The sequence below is a fragment of the Episyrphus balteatus genome, chromosome 1 (assembly GCF_945859705.1).
Source record: "Episyrphus balteatus chromosome 1, idEpiBalt1.1, whole genome shotgun sequence".
Classification (NCBI taxonomy): domain Eukaryota; kingdom Metazoa; phylum Arthropoda; class Insecta; order Diptera; family Syrphidae; genus Episyrphus; species Episyrphus balteatus.
The window spans coordinates 34122432-34146249 of record NC_079134.1 but is presented as its reverse complement, the minus strand read 5'-3'; the positions used below and the strand labels follow the sequence as shown (position 1 = coordinate 34146249).

The 23818-nt window shown below is 29.0% G+C and overlaps 1 protein-coding gene across 3 annotated transcripts in view; it reads right to left on the bottom strand.

Annotated features, from left to right (window-relative positions):
- LOC129913896 (dorsal-related immunity factor Dif-like) overlaps positions 1-23818 on the bottom strand; it is a 102341-nt gene that overhangs the window by 22034 nt on the left and 56489 nt on the right. For 2 of the 3 annotated variants that reach the window (XM_055992875.1, XM_055992867.1), the window contains one exon: positions 10703-10744. Coding sequence is in view for 1 of the 3 variants with exons in the window: in XM_055992867.1 (XP_055848842.1) it covers positions 10703-10744 (42 nt within the window). In the remaining 2 variants the exon portion in view is untranslated. Of the gene's footprint in view, positions 1-1495; positions 1627-10702; positions 10745-23818 lie in introns of those variants that run through there. The other variant, XM_055992883.1, reaches the window with a different exon arrangement.

Below are 23818 nucleotides of genomic sequence, written 5' to 3'. Positions count from 1 at the left end.
AATCAATAGTTCAAATATATCACAAAGTTCTATTACAACGGTTCTGCATACGTCAAAAATTCAAAAAAAAAAAAGTATTCTTTGGTTCCAAAAAGTTGCTCAAAACTGCTTTATAAATTATTTAGTACCAAACAATTTTGAATATACATATTTTAACCGGAGAGTAAAGTTCAACATTTCTGTGAATTTTAAATTGTCTGCTAAAATACCATTAAATGTCTTTGTAAATTTTTGATTGAAACAAAGTATGTATTAACCTGCCAAATTTGTTTTCTAAATCATGAAAATTAAGTTTGGTATGAGTACATCTACTTATAAATGGATGTGTTTGATATGAAACAGAACTTTTAGTTACATTGTTGCTTGAAGATTGTTTTTGAAAACAAACAATAGTGAGACAGAAATGAGTGGGCAAAATTTTTAAATGAAAAAAATAAATTATGGAAAAGGAGTCATCATTTGTAACAGCAGTCTAAGAAGATTGCATGTGATTCATTTTCAATATCGCAGACTAATTCATAGTGTGTTTGTGTTCATTTAAACAAATATTAGATGTTGGAGAAATATTAGGGCAATTTTATTTTCCTGGTAATATTATTATTTTTTTATAATTGTAATAAATATAATTTATTAAAGAAACTTGCACATAACAGGACAGCTTAGAAAAGTAACATAAATAAAAAATAATTTATATAATATAGATAAAACTAAAAAAAACAACAAAGAATTTTTGAAATTCTTCCAAATCTCTTCTAACTTAATTTTGGGATAGAATAAATATTGTTCCTTAGCAGTTGGATCAGAATTTTTCTTATTCAACACCCAAAAATGAGAGCAGGCGAATTAATCAAAACTTTTGCCAGGTTTGAAAATGAAACAAAAACAAAACATAGTTGATTGTAATCAATAATTATGACCTCTTTTATCAACAAAGGTATTTTGTTAGAAGTAAACAAAATATTGGCTCTATTTAAATACAGACAACCTTCAAATTAAAAAAAAAATAAATAAATAAATAAATAAAAATATAAACAAATTTAAATGAAAACAACAAGAATAATTAAAATGAAAGTCAGTTGCAGCAAGTTCTGCAACATCAAAAATTTTAAGAACCAAGAAAATAGAAATAAAAAAACTAAGAAACAACGACATCTAGTATCGAATAGCTGAATCAAAAAGCAAAAAACATACATTTCTGAGGAACTTATAACTTTTAGCAAAAAAAATCTTTAAATAGTTTTTGTCTTGAAGGTAAAATATTGCAGCATCCACTATGCCCACGCATGAAAATTCAAAATTCCAGACAGAATAAAAAAAGCTTAATTTATGAACATATCGTTCTAAGAACCGCACTAAATCAATTTTAAAGTATTTTTAAAAATTTGTCGTATACATATTGAAAATGGCTTTGAACTATTTTTGCACAAGGACTGAATATTTTAAAATGAAATTATAGAAAAAAAAGAAACGTGTTTTGAATTATTTTGTTACTTACTTTTACACGAAAATTGATCAAAAAATTGATTTTTTAAACTTTTCTAAAGATGAAATATCTTTTTTGCAAGGGTTTTTTTATATTTTAACTTCTTTTTTAAATATTTTTTGTGTTCGAACAGTCTCTTTTTTTTCACTTTTTAAATATTTTTATTTCTCATTATCAAGTTTTTTTGTTTGTTTATTGTTTATTGCACTTTAAATATAATTACAGCAAATTATATAATTTAAGCACATTTTTTTTTGTTGCTGCTTATTTTTTATTTTAATTTAATTTAATTTTTTAAAAATAATGAATTCTCCATACAACCGACAGCCTGTCTTGAAATCCCGCAAATGATGCGTTACGCTTGTTAACTGAGTAAAAAAGAGACTACCTCTGGTCTTTGTTGCTAAAAACTGTGTATATCGTTTGTTTTTATTTAAAAATAAATAAATTTAGCGCGACTAGAAGATCTAAGTTCTTTTGGCGCAGTCGCGATTGTCACAATTTTTTTTTGTTTTAATTTTTTTATCTGTATATTTAGATTTTACGCTTTTTGCCGGTTTTCATTTAAACGAAAACGAAATCGCGAAACTTATAATGAAAGAAAAGAAACAAATGTTTTTTTTTTTTTTATATACATATAAAAGAAAGAAAAAAAAAATTCTCTAGGCATCAAGATTACTTGTATAGCTACCCTAACCAAAAAGATAAAATATTTAAATTATACTTTTGACCATATTGATATGAGCCTATCGCAAAGAATAAAATTGAAACGTAATGTTCAATTATAGATACGGTTTCGGACTTTAACCAAAACACACTCATGAGTAACATGCTAACGAAGAAAAATAAAAGTCACTCAATTTGAGAAATGTGAATTAAAATTTTTGTTTTTTCTCTTAATTTCATTTAGCATAGGTATTTCCGGTATAAGAATTATTGAAATAATTTTTTTTTTGGATGGTTGGTTTTTAGTAGGTATTTTTATGATAAGACACGATAAGGTCGAATCAGGAAGATTTTATAATTTATATATGATTTGAATGATAAATACGTAATTCTTCGAAGTATTTTTATGATTTCTTCAAAAAAAAAGTACAATGCCTTTTAATTTTTTTGGGTAAACATAAACATAGTTTGATTCATAGATAACATTGTAATTTCCAAAAAAAAAGTACGTAAAGTACATTAAACAAACTAAATTATTTGAATCAGCGATCATTTCAAGTAAGGGTCAAGGGTTCAAAAGAAGACAGAGTAGGTACCTAACCTACTACTGAGTCTAAACAGAAAATAACACGGTGCAACACTGAAAATACACCCGACGAATTAAATAGTGTAGGTTGTTCGTATGGTCGAATAATGCATAAAAATATTTTTGTTATATTTTTGGAACCCTCCATTTTTTTTTAATTTACAAAAAACCATTTTTACAGACTTTACGATGTAATCTACCAATGTGTCAGTCATTTTTTTAACAATTCTAAATATGTTACATGTTTTTGGAAAGAGGATTTCCAGACCTTTTGAATGATATATATAAGTCTGTTGTTTAAACAAATTAAGTGTAGGGTTTTATCCCATAAATCTTGAAAAAGTGATTTTTTTCTCAATTTTTTCAACTTTACCCAATTTTTTTGGCAAAATAAAAAAAAACAAAAAAATAAAGTAAGGTTATATTCGGAAAGAATATGTATTTAGGCACAAATTGGCTTATTTTTTTTTTTTTAATTTGACCAAATCTGCGGAATCTATGCTACTTTTTCGTAAATAGAAAATGTGGCTTTTCATGATGTGAATAGCAAGGTGCACAATAGGGTGTTCGTTATTTTAAAATAACTAGAATTTCTATGCTCCTAGGATCTTATATGGCTGAAAATAAACTAAAAAAAATATTCCCTAAGTTTCAAGTATCTAACTTAATTCTAACCCGTGCCGCCAAGCGGTTGAAGTTTCTTATGGGAATAACATGGGGTTTCTTATACCTTGTTCGATCAATTTTAAATTCCAGCCAAACCATTTGTTCAAAAAATTTAAAACTTTACAGGCTCAAATTAAATAAGTGTAGCTATCATGTGAACATTTTTCAGATTTGTAATTGTTATATTTTTAGAGATTTAGCTTGTTAAAAAAATCATTTTTTTCAGACTTTTCCAAAAATCGCTCTTTACACGTTTAATGCCAAAAAAATTAAAAAACATATTTATTCACACTTATTAACTTTGAGCCTGTAAAGTTTTAAATTTTTTGATCGTTAGTTTACTTGTAGATTTTAATGGCTGTCTCTATATTAAATTAAAGAAATTTTGTTGATGTTGGGGAAGAGCCGACATTTGGGGCAAAATTTTGTTAAATGAAAAATAAAAGGTTTTTTTTATAAAGATGCAGTTTTATTGCAATTGCTTTGAATATTACGTTTGTAAAGTTTAATCAAAATCGTTAGAGCCATTTTCGAGTTATTTGGTAAAATTTGAAAAATTTGTATGGGAGGTACACTTTTTTGACTTTTTTGAGAAAAAAAAAAAATGCAGTTTTGTTGCAATCGCTTTGAATATTACGTCTACAAAGTTTAATCAAAATCGTTAGAGTCGTTTTTGAGTTATTTGGTTTGAATTGAAAAATTTGTATGGGAGGTACACTTTCTAAGCGAGATATAAAAAAACAAAGAAAAACCAACTTTCAGAATTCCATAAAAATCATCTGTAGATATCAAATTTGAAGAAAATCCGTCCACCCGTTTAGGCTGTGGAAATGTGTACAGATGAACGCACACCCGACAGACGCACAGACGTACATCGTAATGTTGGTTTTGATTAAAACCTCAAATTTTTTTTTCGAAACGAAACCAATACTTGCCCTATAGAGCAAGTAAAAATGTAGGTTACCTACTAAATTTTTCCACTTAAATTTTTTTTTTTTAGACATTCATTAATTCTTAATAACAGCATTTTCTGTGGAATAAGAAAATGTGCCTGAAATCAATATCATTCTTTAATTTGTTATCAAAATATTTGATTTTTTTTTATTGCATAGCAAAAAACGGTAATTGAATATTTTTAAAACTCCTATCTGCATCTTTTGATCTAATATAAAATTAATCCACAGTCAATACGTCTTTTTCTTTGTGAGCTTGTATTCACAAAAAAATGTGTCGTTGCCTCTTTTTCTGCGAAATACCGCTCGTGCTTCGTTAACACCGAGTGTACGAAGGCATTTACGAATTTAAGTCGTATCGGAACTTGTGTTTTTTGAAGGTAAAGAAAATTTCATGTATAACTCCATAATTTTTTTTTTGCTTTAAAGCAATCGTAGATGAAGAGTATACAGCAGACTTGGTGAGTGCTTTTGTGCCGATTTCACACACAGCTGACAACCAGCACCAACTACCCAATTTTTAACTCTCGTTTTCGAAAGGGCCGATTACAATGTGTTCCCAACAGCCGAGTAGTCGATGTTCACTGAGTTGTAATGGGCCTAAAAAGGAAGCATCTGTTATTATGTATATGAGGAGGCATTTAAATTGGAGGTAAAAGCGAGCTACACTGAGGGAAAAACAACTTAAAATCAACGAAAACCACGTTAATTCAACTATTTTTCGGAATGATTTTGCGTTGAAGATGAAAATTTTAAAATCAAAGTAGAACATCGTTAGTTTAAAGTGGTTTACAGTTACAAAACATACTTAAATCAAAGTTGTTTCAACTTTTAAAAAAAGCATCAATTTAAATAAAAAAAATAAAAAATTGGCAGCCACTGGGGATTGGACCTACAACTCTTGGGTCTCTAGGCGAATGCTTTACCAACGTGCTATCTCACTGTTGAAAATTAAGGTGATAAAATGCAACAAAACCTAAAGTGCGACAAAAATTGAATTTTTTTTTATTTGTTTCAAAGGAGAATGGGCAAGTTTGTATGGAACGTGGACGTTACGCGGCCAGGAATGAATTTGCTAATTTTTGATATAAATAAGTCTTACATATATATTGCAGAAGTTTTATCCTTGTGACGTTCTTCAAAAACGGATATAATGCATTTTTGCACTAAACACTTTATATAGATTGTCTCAATGTCATAACTTTAATGTGTATTTTAAGTGCAAAATATGATACTCTGTCATTTTCCCTGAGTCTGATGACCTTAATCTTGAATATCCAACCACTAGAACCTAAACTATAAGCATTTTAAAACAACAATTTTAAGCCTATTTTAAAAGTTTTGCTGTTGAATTTTTTGCTAGTTTGAATTGTTTGAAAACTCGAACAAAATCTTGAAGTGGTTGTCCTAAAAATCTAATAATATGAGTTTTATTAGTCGGATTTTCAAGATTAATGTCTTCAGACTCAGGGAAAATGACAGAGCATCATATTTTATGTTAAAAATAAAAATATAATTCAATTTGTCCTTCATGCATTGCACAATGCATTAACAAAACTAATATTGCAATATCTTGCATTCTTAATGCAAAACAGCAAAACGTACATAGTAAAAGATTTTCCTAAGTTATAGTTCTTTCATTTTATACCAATTTTATTAATGGCCGCTCAACGTCCAAAATGCCCATTCTCCTTTAATTTAAAGATGTTTCATGTTAGTTTTTTCAACGGTAAATCAACGTTGACCATATTACATTTTACGTTGCGTTTTTTTCCTCAGTGTAGTTTTTTTGTCATTTGGTGGTAAATTAAGGTGATTTCACTTAGGATAGATGCTAATGCTCGATTTATTGGAAAAGAATTCGTTGTTTTGAATGATTACGTTCGATCATCACTTCACTGCGTGGAAAACTTCCAAATATCTTAGGGATGTTGCTTTTGCCTAGCCCAGACATAAAATCTGTCGAGCATTTATAGGATTTTAAGTGAACAACAAAATGCTAATGAGCCAATCTTTTTATGGCTGCTATCATTAACATTTTTAACTACAAACCGATTAATAAGATCAATTAATTTAATCAAAATCCTAAGAGCCGTTTTTGAGCAAAACACGTAGTTACTGCTCATTTCGGCCCAAAACACAAAATTTCAATTTTCCTTCCGGAACTTATCTTCTTCTTCTTCCTTTTTTTCTCGGCGCTGTTATGATCTCGATGTCGAGGGGATCATAACCTTCCCACGTTACTGCTTCACACTAGTGATCCGCCTGTGGGGTTCGCCGGGTTGACCTCAGAAATCGGCGGCAAGCCTCCCGGTTTTGTATTGTTCCGTTTCTGAGGCCAACTGAATGCTGGTGTTTTTGCATTTGCTTGTACCAGGAGTTTTTAGGCCTACCTTTCTTTTTATTTCGTGTTGGAACGTTATATGATATTGCTTTTTTGACGGGGTTCTCAGGATCTCTCCTTTGAACATGGCAATACCAACTGAGTCGGTCGTGTTCAATTTTTTGGGAGATGGTATTTTTAACATGAAGGCTTCCTCGGATCTTCGTACTTCTAATTCTATCAAGCTTTGTTACTCCTGCTGTCATGCGAAGCATCTTCATCTCAGCTGCCGTTAACTTACTCTCATACTTTTTGTACATTGTCCAACATTGTGAACCGTATGTGAGTGCTGGACGCACAACTGCGGTGTAGAGCCTTCCTTTCAGCTTAGGGGGCATTTTTCGATCACAGAAGATAGCAGAATTTTCCCGCCACTTCATCCACCCTACGCTTACGCGATGATTGATATCGTCATCACAAGTACCTTCGTTATTTATCATAGACCCCAGATATTTAAACTTTTCACACTTGGGAAGCACTACACCATTCAAATAAATGTCAGGAATAGGCCTTCCGGAACTTATAATTACCAAATTTAAACAAAATCGTTTCATCATAGGCTTGAATTGTCGCTCGAGAAGATGCTTCTTAATCATCATAAATTCTTTTCAAATAAATTTAAATTGTAGCCGAACTACACAAAAACGGAATGAAATATCAAATATATATTCAAATCATATATTCAAATCAATTTACATCGGTTTTTCCTTTTTGATCTTCTTCTATTTCCTTCTTCTTGAATTTTCCTAACGCTTCAAATACAGTTTTTATCTCAACTAAGGGATTCTCCATAGAGTGCAAATTGATAATACAATAAATTGCACGACTGGGGTCGCACGTACTTGCTCTTATGCTTAAAGTAACTATAATGTTAAAGCTTTTTATTCAAGAAATTTAAAATTCGATATTTTGAAGAAATTTCATAAGTAGTATAAAAAAATTAAATCTGTTTTTATAATTAATAAAACTCCGTTTTAAAATATCTTAAAAAAAAAAACAAATATGCCATTTTATTTCTCGTATAAAAAGGTATTTTTAGAAAAAAAATTTTGAAAATTGTAGGAGCCGTTTTTTAAAAAAATAATTTTTTATATATAAAATTTTTTTAACATTTTTCAAAAAAAAAGTTGGTATGCCATTTTGAAGAAATAATTAATTTACACATAAAAACTAAATTTCAAAATTTTTCATTGATCCGTTTTCAAAAAATTGATTTTTCAAAAAAAAATTTTGAAATATTTTTTAAAAAACCAAAAATGCGTTTTTTGAAAATTTTCTAAAATTTTAATATTATCTTTACTTACACACTTTTGTATAAAAATTTTCATTTAAATCGGGTTAATTTTGTACGAGATATTCAGAAACGAAAAAAACCGTTCTATGACAGGTACCGTTAATAACGGTACAAAAAATATTTTTTTTATTTAAAAAGTTGGCCCTTATGTGTAGTATTACACACAAAAATTTTAATCAAAATCGTTAGAGCCGTTTTTGAAAAAAATTAACTTTTCTATTTCCGTTATATGGCAGGTACCGTTAGTTTTGGTCATAAAAAAAAAAATTCAATTGCCCCTCTAGGGAATCACCAAAAACTGCTAACTACCAAGTTTGAAGAAAATCACTTCACTCGTTTAGGCTGCAGCTCCAGATAGAGACAGACGGACAGACAGACAGACAGACAGACAGACAGACAGACAGACAGACAGACAGACAGACAGAATTGCCGGACCCACTTTTTTGGCATTCTCCATCATCGTAATGTCATGTAAAATTGTTATCTCGAGTTCGATTTTTTTTACGAATCCTAAACTTGCCCTATAGTACCTATATCGCAAGTAAAAATGCATATTGTGCCACAGTACCTGTATGAATATCGCATGTAAAATCATCACTGCAATGTAATGTGATGCAATCTATAGGTCATTTAATGTTAATCAATTTTATAATTTTTATTGAATGCTGAGTTGTATTATTGTAATTCTCAGAACTCATATCTGTAATCGAGATTTTAATTTCATATTTTGTTTAAATAAATTCACATGAAATCAGAGAGGAAACATTGTAAGTGTATTTACGTATAACATTTTTAAGATTATCCCTTTAAAGTTTGCAAGACAATTACAGCAGTTGTATAGATGTCATGTATTGTATTATAGGTATATTGTTATTCAAAAGTTTTCTTTGCTAAATAAAAGATTTTTTTTAGCTAGTTTGTAAGGTTTACGAGTATTTTGTAAGTTCAAAAGAAAGATTTTATATTGAAAAAAAAGGGTTGGGGTCGGAATTCTGTATGAGCCAAAATTTGGATTCCAAAATTCTGTAAATTCAAAATTCTGTATTCTGAAATTCTGTAAATACAAAATTCTGAATTTCAAAATTTTATATTCCAAATTCTGTAAATGATAAAAGAAAAATTGTTTTTTTCATTATCAAAACAATGTTTCTATTATCATTTACAGAATTTTAGAGTACAGCATTTTGGTATTTTCCTTATAAAACATGCTTTGAAGTAAAGTATCTCCCCACCTAATTTGCATAATATCTTACACCTTTTGCATTTTATTTGAATGACATAGGGGAGAGTGGGGCTAAATGTAACAGGGGTAAGAATTAACAGCTAAAAAAAGCGATGTTCCTTTCAATATTAAGAAACGCGTAAAGAAGAAAAATGCTCAATTTTTGCATATCTACCGGCACATTTTCTTCAGATGAAGATTAGACGACAGGGTGAGAAGTTACACTAGTGGTGCCCAAAAAATGCATGTTTGTAACTTTTTTTTTAAATTTTATTTTTGGTCTACCTCTTTACCCGAAAAAGATAGAGTGCTAAGTGTTTTTTTGTTATATGCAACTGTGTTTTGGCTCAAATTGCGTGTATATGTTATGTCTATATATGTTTCGCTTTTTTTTTAAATTGATTTTATGTGCCAAATTTCATGCTGGGGCTAGTTGTAACATTTTTCCGGGGCAAGTTGTACCATGTAAAAACTTACCTATACTGAAAAATTGTTTACCTAATATAATTAACAACCCTGAATATGAATGCTTGTAATTGAATTTGTATTTATTTTGAAATTGGAAACACATTTTTGAACCACCACTTGAATTCATAAAGCTTATAAAACAATTTATGAATTCGAATAACTTTTATTTAAGACTACTGTCAAATTTTCTCTGGAAATCTTGGATTTGCCCCTTTTTTTACAAATTCGCACCAAAATTTCATGACTGAGGTTTGTTTTTATTGTTATTAATTAAAAATAAATAAATATAAACAAATAAAGGTATTTTTCTCTTATTTTTAGTTCTTGGTACAACCTACCCCGGTATGTGTTACACTTTGCCCCGTATGTGGGGTAAGTTGAAACAACACGATTTTTTATTTGGAAGCTTTATTTTTCAACTTTACCGTTATGTTTTGCTAAATTTTTATGATGGATCTTGGAGCTAAAACATGGGTCTTTAATTTAAAAAAGGTCTGGTTGACCCACTTTCAAATTTGTAGGAGAACCATCGATTTTAGAAAAAAGTGTTACATTTGGCCCCACTCTCCCCTAGTAGCTTGAATACAAAAAAATACGAGTAATATTTAGCCAAGAATCATCATAATCATAATATTTCATCATTTTGTTTTTTGTTATTTTTCTCTTTTTTTGCAAGGTATTTTATACACTGTTATACTTAATTTGTTAATTGAATACAAATTGTTCAACAGGAATGATAAAAATGTATAGATTTTGAATTACAGAATTTCAAAAAGCAGAATAATGGAATTGCCAAATTTTGAAAAATTGATTTTTGGATTTACAGAATTTTGAAATACAGAATAATAGAAAAGCAGAATAATGGAATACAGAATTTTGTTCATACAGAATTTTTTTTATCCAGACACAGAATTTTGGTCATGCAGAATTTTCCCAAAAAAAAACAACATTTTTTTTAATAAAACTTAACAAGATACTTACTGACATCACTCAATTGGTAACCCGAGTGCTCATTATTTTCATCTAAAATAAACAAAAAAAAAATATTATGTAATTACGATCAAAATTTATATAGTAAGGTATAATAAGATAAACTAATACATTTGTTAATATAAACAAAATTATTTAATACCAATTAAGTAAGCTTTTGATAACAAAATTGATTGTCTTATTTTGAAGGAGTTTGTAATAATTTTTTTAAATGTTTTCAATTCTTTTAATTCAATATTTAAATATTTGCAATATCCTCTTTGACACAGTTTTTAAATTTTAAAATTGAACTTATTTAAAACAGGAAATTCCCATACTGCGTCTTCATTTTTATACTCAACTGAACTTGAACATGTTGTTTTCTTACCAAATTTATCACAAAATATTGTATTGTAAATATAAACTAGAAAGTTATGTTTATATATCTTAATCTATTTGATGTGAGGTAACTGAACTTATAAGATCTACTCAACGAAAACGAAAAACTCAATGAAAATTACATATTTATTTGGCAAAACAAAATACAAAAACAAAAAAAAAAAAAAATCGTAGGAGAATGCTATTGAATTGACTCAATTCCGAGAATTAGCAAAGGAATTTGGCACACACGCCACAATTTTGTTTTTAAATAGGAATATATGTCATGCATTCATCAGATGTTAAGCGACAGTTTCTCATGCAAAAAAAAAAAATAAACACCATTCGTATCAATCTTTACCAATCGTATTTGATCGTTTTCAATGCCTTATTCATAAATTAAGGAATGTCTTGTAAATCATCATTACATATTTTTACATTTGAAATTATTTTTAAAATGAAGAACAAATTCTTCAATAATTTAACGAGTGCTATTAGCAGCGACAATATTTCAAGATAAATTAATTTAAACAAATTGTATGTTCTATGAGTTCTTATGAAATATGTTTCTGCAAGTTTACAGGTTTTATTTTGTAAAAAAAAAAATGGCGCTCGGGAATTATCTCAATATGGGTATTTTAGTGATTAACTAGTTGTCATAGCGCATTAAAAATGAACAAGGACTTATAAAATGTGACTTAATCGAATTTTTAAATTTAAATTAGTTTAAATATCTTATGAGAATAAGAAAAACTGATAACATTTTTTTTTTGTATCGATCATTTTTTTTATCAATAGAACATCACATTCTTTTGCCTATTATCCTCCCCAATTTGGCGCCTCGATCACCTATCCAGTTGACTTAAAATATAAACCTGTTAGTATGTGAAATTTGAATTCCTCTTATACAAAAAAAAAAAATAAATAAATGAGATAAATATTTAAAATTATTGTTATTGCCAGAATTTTCGAAAATATTTAAGATTTTTTGTGAATGAAATGTTGTGATTCATAGAAAAACAAATTTGTTTTCGAATTCTTTGGAAAAATAAAAGTCTGTGAATATATGGAAATTCTTTAAAATTTTTAATAAATATTAATAAATTAATTAGTTAATTTTTTTTTGAAAGTCAAAATACTAATAAAAAATAAATAAGAAAAATATGATATTTAGGGTAAAAAGGGGTTATACAAGTCAGTTAATCATTGTTCAAGGTTAATTTCCAAGTAGGAATTGGATTTATTTAAATACATAGAACCAAATGCTGTCTAGGAATTATAATACTGGTGAGTATAATTTTGCAATAAAGGATTTGCAAAACATCTGCTTATAAAAAATTAGTTCATGAGTGAATCATGTTCAATTTAACGATTAAAATTGAATTTTTTTTGAAATTTTTTGAACAAATTCAGTGAAAAATTAGTAACCAAGCTTCGAATCATAGTTTTTAAAAAATGATACACATTATGATTTTGATCACTAGTAATATATTGATATTTTTAACTTTTACTGATCTTTTGTTCAGTTGCATTCTGTAAAAGAAAGAGTTAAATTCGCACAGTTTAATCGCAAAGTCTAAACGGACAAAACATTTTCCAACTGGAGAATCAATTTTGAGGTATAAATGAACTCAAGCGAATTTTTATTTCCCGCATGCATATTTTTTCCGCTTCACACTTGAGTTTTTTTGGGATTAAATTAATATATCGCTACTTATAGCAACGTCAACCTAATTTGTTGTGAACTTAACAGCATTGTTATTCTTACTTGTTTTAGAGAATTTAGTAGGTATAAGGAAAAAGGAGTAAAACGGTTTTCAAAAACTTTGTGAAAGGCAATAATTTTGTTATTTTTGTTTTTCATTTCAAAAACTCATGTATGTTAAATAGAATACCACAGATATCATCAAATAAGAATTTTAGGCGTCGTTGCATCCTAATTTTTGAAAGGTAAATATTCGAAGGTAAATTACAACAAAAGTGAAACTATTTCACATTTAGTGGGATGTGGGAATCAACCTTATCAGAAAAAAGGAAGGAAAGTTGCTTTTCCTGTACTTTCCAAAGATATCTTTCTTTTAAAATCTAACGGCTGCTCTCCAGTGATTTTTTTTCTTCGCAAAATTTAAGTGGTTTTTATCTCCCCTTACGTCTTTTTATTATAAGTAAGTATTCAAAATATTTAAATTCCATTTTGCAAACTAAATTGAAAACTAAACTTTAGTTGTCAAATCCAAAATACATACATATTAACTTTAAGAGATAAGCAAAGAAACCTAAGATACAGACGATAAGAAAAGACCTTGAAAAAAATATTATAAAAAACTAATATAATAAATAAAATAATAGAATGCTAGATATAAATTAAAGTAATCAATCAATTAACATAATCAAAAAAAAAAAATGACAAAGTGGAAATTCTGGTGATCAAAGAGGTCAAATATTTACTAAAAAAAAAGTGATATCCTATTCAGGTACACTCCAGGTAGCCAAATCTTGAATTTTTCCAAGATAAGATTGAAATTATAACTTCAGAATTATTATTTCATTCGTAAAAAACAACCTTTGGTTTGCAAATCCATGTTTGAAAATGACAAATGCAGCAATTTTATCGAATTTCATAGATATCATTTTGTTTACTTGCTTCTTCAATCCAAGCCTTTATTTTAAAGAGACAAAACTATTTCCAGGATTTTTCGATTGTCTAAGTTATAGTTTCATTTCATAACATCCTGGGCAAAAAACACACCCTAAAATCATACGCATACAAAAGATTCAATCAACCACTATCGTGAGCTTCACGTGGAAATTTTTTCACCCGAAATTTTCTTTCTTCCGGAATTTTAAAAGCTATTGCAAATTTCACTCGAAGAGAATTAAAATGAGAAAAGAGCTGTGTAATCGACAGCATATTACCTACTTGGAAAAAAGTTTTAAATATGGAGACTTTTCCGAACGTGAACAACTTTTCGGCCGGAACTTACAATAAGGGACAAGTGAAATGCTATATGTTCGGGTGAAATCTTTTTCACGTCCAAAAATAGGTAAAAATAGATTCTAGTAAATAAACTTGTTTGTACCATCCCCACCCCTAACATTGATTTTGGTTCTATGTTCTAAATATGCTTGTGTGGCTGACGAATAAGGGACTTGAGAGAATAGAGCAAATACATTTTTACAGCAAACAACTCAGTATATTTTAGAAACCCAATTTATTTGCTTGTCTGGTCAAAAACAAACTCCTAATGAAATTTCAGCTACTTAGGATGAGTGGTTTCTGATTTATAGGGCTTCAAATATCACAAAAACCGTAACTCATTTTGACAGATTATCAAAATTATTGCGAACTTCCCTTTATAGTAGAAACTTGAGGTTTTGAGGTACATATGCATGTACCAAAGAAAACAAAATATTTAAATGTTGTTTAATTAATTAATAGGTCAAAATCGTCAGTACAAGTCTAACACTTTCAATTAAAATAAAAAAAAATGTTGCTCTCAACTTTAGAATGCTTCAAAAGCTACAATCTTTTCAATAAACTTTTATTGAAACAGCATTTATTTAAACAAATTTTCATAAGACGAACATTAAATTGAAAAAATCTGTTTGATTTTTCAACCAAAAACATAAAACAAATTTGAGCTGTAATAAAGTTTTATGCTCAAAAAGTATGATTTATTCCACCCCATGTGTCTAAACAGCATGAATACCTTTGCAAAAATATGTATCATTCAATCAAAAAAAAAAAAAAAATTCCTTTATTCTTTTATTTTTGTTGTGTTATTTAAAATAATGTTTCAAAAATGCTTCTACATTGAACACTCATCAGCAACATGTTTATATCTAAACAAAAGATAAATATTTAGCTAAATACACAGAGCATCTCGTATTTGCCCACCTACATACATACAACAAAACAGAGAAGGAAGCTATTATTATTATTACGAGTATTATCTAAACACATTCTCGGAATGAATGTTCATATATAATCGAGAGATGTGTATATATTCTCTCATATAAAGCCTTTAAAATCAAACAGAAAATAAATTGGCATAATTCCAGGATTTTTCATCCATAGAATTAAAAAAAAAAAGAAGAAGAAAATGAAGAAAAAAAAAAAGAATTAAAGGTAAATTTCTGTTGGAGGCAACCAAAAAAAATGAAGAAGAATATTAATTGTCCAGTTAATGTATACGGCTCACTCGGGCGTATGTGGAACATTTATTGGCACAAGAATTTTATTTAAATTTATATATTTTTTTGCAGATGAAGATGAAAAACTAAAGTTATCTCTTGTATTGTGGTTTAGTTTATAAATTTTTAATCGAAATATTTTTATTTCGAGATGAATTTGTTGAATTCTATTGAAATTTATTTTGTTTGTTCGATATTGGGAAGTAATACATTTTATATAGAATGCAGTTTATTAATTTTTGCAGAGGAGAAAGATATATTTGTTGGGAAGTGCATTATTTTTCTTTCAGGGTGTTTTTTTTTTTTTTTTGCATATTTTTGAAAGAAAACAAGAACATTTTCAACAGCTTCAATGTTTTTTTTTTTAATTTTAAAATGTGGTAGAAATATGTATTAAAAATTAAAAATTTATTTTTTTTTCATTTTATTTAAAAAGACACCCTTTGGGCTATGATTTTGTATCATCATCTATCGCTTTAAAAAAAAACTAACAGAATTTACAACCCAATTCATGTTCAGTTTTAAAAATATAACTTTAGTTGTGTCATTGTCCTCAGGGAGTTTGGGAAAGCCCTAAATGGATAAACAAACAATATCGTCACCCTTTTGTCGTAAAAAAAATTACAAAAAAAAATATTATATACGAGATTATCAATGAAACTCGACACGAAAATAACAGAACATGATAACTTTTTTATACTCTCATATGTTTAAAAAAAAAACGCCCCTTATCAGTACATCATTGTTTGGGGGGTAGAAAAATATAAATAAACCATCCATATACCGAGAAGAAAAATCGTCATTAATTTCTGAATGATTACATTTAACATGAATTACAAATTATGGATAATTCCAAATTTATTTTTGTGACTGAAATTAATTCTGATACAATTCTGAATAAAAGTGATAATAAAACAATTATCAATTTAAAAGTAGGAAATAATTGATTTGAAATGGAAAAATTATTTGATTTTTATTTTTTTTTTATCTTTTTAATTTAAATAAATATTTTGATTTAAAATCAATTAAATTTTAGTGTTGTCAATAAAATCAAGGTAGGTACTTGAAAATATCTTGAAGATTTTCGTGGAAACGGCGTTTTTAGATTCTATCTTTTGGGTTTTTCAACCTTTTAAACTTTTGTTATTATCTTTATCAAAATTTTAGTAAAGATTTTATTAATTGAAGTCTTATATCAATTAGATAAAAATCTTTTCAACGAAATTTCAAAAAATATTTTTTTAAGAACAAGAAAAACCCGAAAAATTGTTATCAATTATCAATGCGAATGACCCTTAAACAGGTTCAAGTCTTTTTTTTTTTTTGAACGTCTAACGATCAAAGTTTTTTATCAGAAATGTTTTAGATTTTTGCAAAAGAAGGTCACCGCAATTATTGTTATCAAAGAAATAGTTTCTTATCTCTAGGAAGTCTAGTCTTTAGTGTTTTTCAAAAATAAATGTATTTAATAACTTATTACAGGGATAACGGATATAAAGTACAGGGGAACTTATTACACAGATTCTTAATGTTAGGATTTTAGATTTAAGGTTGATGCCCATTTAAACCAGATATGTAGGTCTCATTTTAATCGGTGGTGTTTTTTTTGGGCTTAATTTTTGTCTAATTATTTTTTGTTTTAAATAAGAAAATATGTACAAATGTACATGGATTCAAGTGTTTTTCAAAATACACTGTCTAAGATACCAAACATCATTATACACATTATAGTTTAAGACCTAAAAATCTTATAGCCAACTCTGAAACAAAAATTCTTTATGCAAATGTAGAGCTTTTGTTCAGATTGATTTTGTTTTCAACCAAGTGCGACTTATAATTTCATAGATAAAAAATGTTTCTTACCTTTGCATTCTTACGAAATCTTACTCAAAGATAAATTAATAGAAACTCTGCTGCACAGGTAACAGAAAAGTTAAATTATGTCAAACAGCCTTTTATAATTTTAACTTTAATTCATAAAAAAAGACGATTTTATAGTCTATTTAATACACCTGAGCTCCGGAGCAAAAAAAAAGAATGAATTCATCCAAGAATTTTTATTGATAGGTAAATATGATTCCCTGCCATAAAAGTATGCTTTCGCCAAAAATGCTACTTTATTGGTGCATTTTTGAGAAAAGCCAACACTGGTCGGTTTTCATTTTTTTTTTTAAATGGTTGGTTCAAAGACACTTTTGACATTACAAAGAAAATTAATTTTCTATCGAATTCAGGTGGTATTTGGCTTGTTATTTGGTTTCTGAGCCCGATACGTCAAAACTTTGTACTAATTAAATAAAGAAGAGGGAAAATCCTTTGATATTATGCATCTTTTAATTTTTGTTTGTTAAGAAACGATACACAGAGAAAAATAGACCACATAAAATAGAACAAAAACAATAAGATTTCTCTATGGTTTTCATCCAAGAAGGAAACCTTATTAAAACAACCGGGTTTTCCTTATTGTTTTAAAATCTGCAAAAAAATAAAAAAAAAGATGACCAGGCTGGGAATCGAACTGGAGACTTCAAATCATTAGTCGTCCACCTTACCACCTGAACCAACCTGCCATGAAAATATTGATCGCGATTTTTGTTCTAGTGCTAAGTTGCAAAAAAAAAAAACTTTTCAGTCAAATTTTAATAAGATTTTCTCTATAAAAATAATAAGAAATCTCCTTAAAAAAACCTTATTAATCGTTGATTTTAATAAGATTTCCCTATGAAATGTATGGACGGTAAAACAATATGGCAATCTGTTAGTTTTTAGCGGGTCATATTTTTCTCTGTGTAGAAATGTACCTTTTCAAAAATTTGCACTTTTTCTTTATTTTTGACTTTTTTGATTGAAAGTAACATTTTAAATTTCTATTAAAAGGTAATAATAAGTAACTGTTGGACTTTTGAAGTAAACTGAACTCGAGGGATTGATTAAATACATATTAACTAATGTGTAATAACAAACAGAAACATTTAATTGCATGTGTGCGACTTTGTGTATGCGTATTTTTGTTAATACGGATCGAATGGGTGCACTGATTGCCATTATACTTGGTTTATTGCATAGAAAACACATTTTAACTTTGAACTCTTAAGCTCCTTTAAATGGCCTAAATTAACAGTTCTTGTCAAATCAACGACGAGTGAAAATGTTTTCATGAAAAATAATTATTAAAAAATTAAGTTTCAAACAAAACTGTTTTGCAGTGGACTATTTGACAGTAAAAAATTATGTTTTTCAGTGGTCAATGGTACTTGCCATTTGAACTTAATGTATTGTATTTAGAAAAAATTTAGTTTTAACATTTATTAAAATAAAATGCACGACAATTTTGAACTTTGACTCTCTAAGTTTAAAGCACATAAATGTTGGAAATTTATCAATTTGGTTAGATATTAAAAAAAAAAAAATGGAAAAAAGTCATGTACCAAAATTTGAATACAAATTATCCATTAAAATTATAAGAAATATAGCTCTGGAATGTTTGAATAAAATCGTTCAAGCCTTTAACAAGATACATGTACAAAAATGACAAAATTGTCAGTTTTCGTGAAAAAAAGATACCTAATGCATGCCATATTTCCACAATCCAATTTTTTTTTCAGAAAAGCTTAAACTTAGACAGTTACGTACACAAAATTAGAAAAGAAAATTACAATCACTCGAAAAATTCGTATGAATGTACATTAGGGTGGTCCTTATGAAAAATAAATTGGGAACGCCCCCTAGATTGGTTCCAAATCAGGGAAAAAAAGCCCTAATTTTTTCAAATTTTTATTCCTAACCCTTCCTGACCCTATTTCATTAAGAAGTTTATGCGTATGAATGATCAAACATTCGCCATTTACCCAACACTGGACACTAAATATCACCCCTGCTCTAGTAACTTCTTATCAAAATAGGGCCAGGAAGGGTTAGAGATAAAAATATGAAAAAATAGGGTTCTAGCGACATGAAAAAGTATAAACCAAATTCGCACCCGTGTGCCTATCACGTCACAAAAAAGAGGTGTGCCTACAGAGGGTTAATTACACTGGTTAACAAAATTAAACTTTTTTTTTGTTGCCGAAACAAAATTATACTTTTCTGAAGGTTTTCAGTGTGCTGAACTCGAATCCGAAGTCAAAAAAAATTAATCAGCTCCCGTTTTTGAAATATTACCGTTAGAGTATGCAGTACTTCGGACCTTATTTTTTTATATAAGGAAAATTGTTTGAGCATATTTAGTAACGGTTTTTATAAGAACTATTTATCACCTTTTTAAATCTGTTTAAATCTTTCCGATATCTTTTTTATTGCCCGAGATATCCTCAGTTGTTTGGTATTTTTATAAATTTTATGACGTCATTATCTCCTTTATGATATATGAAGAAAAACCCACTTACTTAATTTTAAGATATCTCGGGCAATACAAAAGATATTGAAAAGATTTAAACAGTTATCGAAAGATGGAAAACAGTTTTTATAGAAACCGTTACTAAATATTCTCAAACAATTTTCCTTATACAAAAGAATAAGGTCCGAAGAAATCAAAAAAACGTTTTTTTGCATTTTCTAACGGTAATATCTCAAAAACGGGAGCTGATTAGTTGTTTATGACTTCGGATTCGAGTTCAACACACTGAAAACCTTCAGAAAAGTATATTTTTGTTTCGGCAACAAAACCTTTGTAAACCAGTGTTATAATTTTGAGATGTAACTGTCAAGTGCAAAAAAATTAAGTTTTATTGATCTTATTAATTGTCAATAAAAAAGAAGAAAAGTAAAAAAGAATGAATTTCATTATTGTTTGCTTATATTTAGTGGATTTTATGAATTTTAATTCAATTTTAAAATTTAATTGATCTTGAAGAGAAACGCGTTTTTAGCTAGCTAATTATTGTCAGCAGGGGCGTACACTCCCTTGGGGCAAGCGGGGCGGCGCCCCGGGGCCCCCGACCGACCCCAGGGCCCCCACTGGAGACAATGCAGAGAAGGAAACTGTTAGCATAAATTGAATTACGAAGTAAATAAAAACGTATTTGAATCACTTCGGATACAAGGGAGACAAATTATGTCATTCAGTGTAATGTATAATGCATTGATACCCACATAATATATATTGATTTAATAAAAAGGCTACCCAAGGGGCCCCAAAAAAATAAACTGCTTTTTTAAAAGAAAAATTATAATTTTATCTTAGGGCCCCAAAAAATATTACTTGAAAAATCCTTGCAACCACAAATAATACATAAAGGGCCCCAAAAAAGCAAAAAACAACTTCAGGCCAGGGGCCCCAAAAGCCTTTACTTCAGGGCGTCAAAAAAAAATTAAATTAAAAAAATTGTTTTTTAAATTAAATTACATTTGTTGATGGACTACTAAATATTACTATAGGAGCCCCAAAAAATATGACTTCGCGGCTCAAAAAATATTATATCAAGGGTCCCAAAAAATAATTTTTCAGGAACCCCGTTAGTTGAGAGGCAATCAAATATTAATTTGGGGGCCCCAAAATCTATTACTAAGGTGCCCAAAAATATTCATCAAATTTTCTGATGGCATGACAAATATTATTTGGGGATCCTCAAAAGCTATTACTTCAGTGGTTCAAAACAATCAAATGGAAAATTAAATATCAATTCAGGGGCCCCAACATAAATACATCAGGGGCCAAAATAAAAACATTACGTTATTGGTGGAATTCCTAATATTACTTCAGAACAGAGGCCCCAATACCTATTAATTCTTGGCTCCAAAAAATTATACTATATTTTAGGGGCCCCTAAGCACTTAATTTTGAGGCCCAAAAAATAATTTTTCAGGGGCCCCAAAAGAAATAAACTATGTTTGATGATGGAAAATCAAATGTGTACATATTACTTCAGAACAGAGGCCCCAAGATCTATCAATTCTAAGCTAAAAAAATTGTTATTTTAGGGGTCTCTAAATATTTAATTTTGTACAGTATCTAGTACAGTATTTAGTACAAGTATTTACTGCTTTTATGATAGAAATTTTAAGTAAGTATAACAAAGTGCATTACGAACTAATTAAAACATTAAAATAAACCTAAAAATAACTAAGCCATACAAAAAAATGTATGGTGCATACGTACTTTTTTGGGGGGCCCCCAAATATCAAAGGGGCCCTAAAATTTAGTCTTGTCAGGTTTATAAGAAATATTAAACACATTTTCCAAAAGTTTTCGATGCACTTGAAATGGGTTACTTAGTTTGTACACTGCCGCTCATCTGAATAGGTTCACATTTTAGTTCATTTTACATTTGGCCTGTCTTGGTATTTAATGCAATGGCACATCTTTTGTATGTATGTAACGAGAGAACATCTTTATGCGCTTAGTTTAGGAGAAAAAAAATTGTCTTGGGGCATACCGTTCTTCTCACACGGTAGCTAGACCAAATCTAGTCATAAAATCAAGCATATTTTTTGGCTCATCTGAATAGGTTCAAAAGCAAAAATGTTAATAAATGATGAGTTGCATGGGTCTGTTGGACTCAAAATTGTGTCTGTCAATAAATCTGATTGTGTATAGCCTGTAAGGATGAAAACGGGTCGTGAAAAATCTTTAGGCGCGGAAAAAATTTGGAAAATAAAAGAAGAATTTGAATTAGACTGAAACCAACGATGCATTGGGACAAAAACAAACACAAGTTAAAATTTAGTAAGCAGTTATTTGCGCAATATCCAAGGGTATAGAAACAACATTAAAAGTCGATGTAACTCAGTCACAACATGGGCCGATAGATGTGCAATGATCAGAATAGCATGACTTCGAGCTAAAAATTAAGCTGAAAACCGGTATAAAATGCAGTTTAACGACGGCAAAACGGGTTGTCGGAAGTGGTAAACATTTGAGGAGAACAAAACCTCGCAAAAATTACCACTTTACAAACCACGAACAGAAACTCACCTCCAATAAAAAAAAAAATTGTCGTGAAAGTCGAATTTGCTATTTCCTCATACAAAACTTTTTATCTGCAATTTCAAACAGAGTTTTTTTTACTATTGGAGGTGAGTTTCTGTTCGTGGTTTGTAAAGTGGTAATTTTTGCGAGGTTTTGTTCTCCTCAAATGTTTACCACTTCCGACAACCCGTTTTGCCGTCGTTAAACTGCATTTTATACCGGTTTTCAGCTTAATTTTTAGCTCGAAGTCATGCTATTCTGATCATTGCACATCTATCGGCCCATGTTGTGACTGAGTTACATCGACTTTTAATGTTGTTTCTATACCCTTGGATATTGCGCAAATAACTGCTTACTAAATTTTAACTTGTGTTTGTTTTTGTCCCAATGCATCGTTGGTTTCAGTCTAATTCAAATTCTTCTTTTATTTTCCAAATTTTTTCCGCGCCTAAAGATTTTTCACGACCCGTTTTCATCCTTACAGGCTATACACAATCAGATTTATTGACAGACACAATTTTGAGTCCAACAGACCCATGCAACTCATCATTTATTAACATTTTTGCTTTTGAACCTATTCAGATGAGCCAAAAAATATGCTTGATTTTATGACTAGATTTGGTCTAGCTACCGTGTGAGAAGAACGGTATGCCCCAAGACAATTTTTTTTTCTCCTAAACTAAGCGCATAAAGATGTTCTCTCGTTACAAACATAAAAAAGATGTGCCATTGCATTAAATACCAAGACAGGCCAAATGTTAAATGAACTAAAATGTGAACCTATTCAGATGAGCGGCAGTGTATAAAAACTATGTCTTCACATTGAGTTGTATTTATAAAACCTATTAAACAAAAAATATTATTTCTTTCATCCAAAATAGGCCTTTAAAAAATTTCTGTTTCTTAAAAACACTTTTAAACAAACCATAATTTTTGTCTGTTGGCAAAAAAGAATTATTCCATTAGCTCCGTTGCCTTCAAGATTTAAAATAACAAACAAAAAAGCAGGTGCCCCGTGGAAAGATAAATCATCAAGACATTTAGGTTGTAGGTAGAGATACAAACATATTTTTATTTAGTACAAAAATACACCATAAATAATATTGTTTGTTCTGTACATTTCTTGTTGAATTTATCAATTCTCAATCAAAATATTTATGTATGAAAATTAATTGTTGTAAACTTGATTTAATTTTTTTGTTTTCTGTCTGCAATAAAATCCAGAAGTCGATTGAATTCAATAAAACAAAATAAAAATTGAACCTAAAACACAGGCTTTTATTTAATTTTATTTATTGATGTTCTATGGCAAATTTAAAAGCATCTCGAGAATTCGGAACTCTTTTTACCTACCTATTCGGTGATGTGAGTCGTCTTCGTCGTCCGTCTACTTGTGATTTACGACCATCTATCTAATATCGGAAAGACATTAGAGTCTTTGAAAGGCAAATGAATAGAGATAGACACAGATAAAATACATATCTACAATTGTATCTACATGCATAAATGTATCTTTGAAGAGTAATAGAAATCAGATTAATCGAAATCCAAAATAAAATGTCTTAGACTTTTGTTTGAAAGAAAAGAATAAGAAGAAGAAATCGACATTGATTGGCGTTGGGTTGATTACTTTATTAGAAAATAAAAGC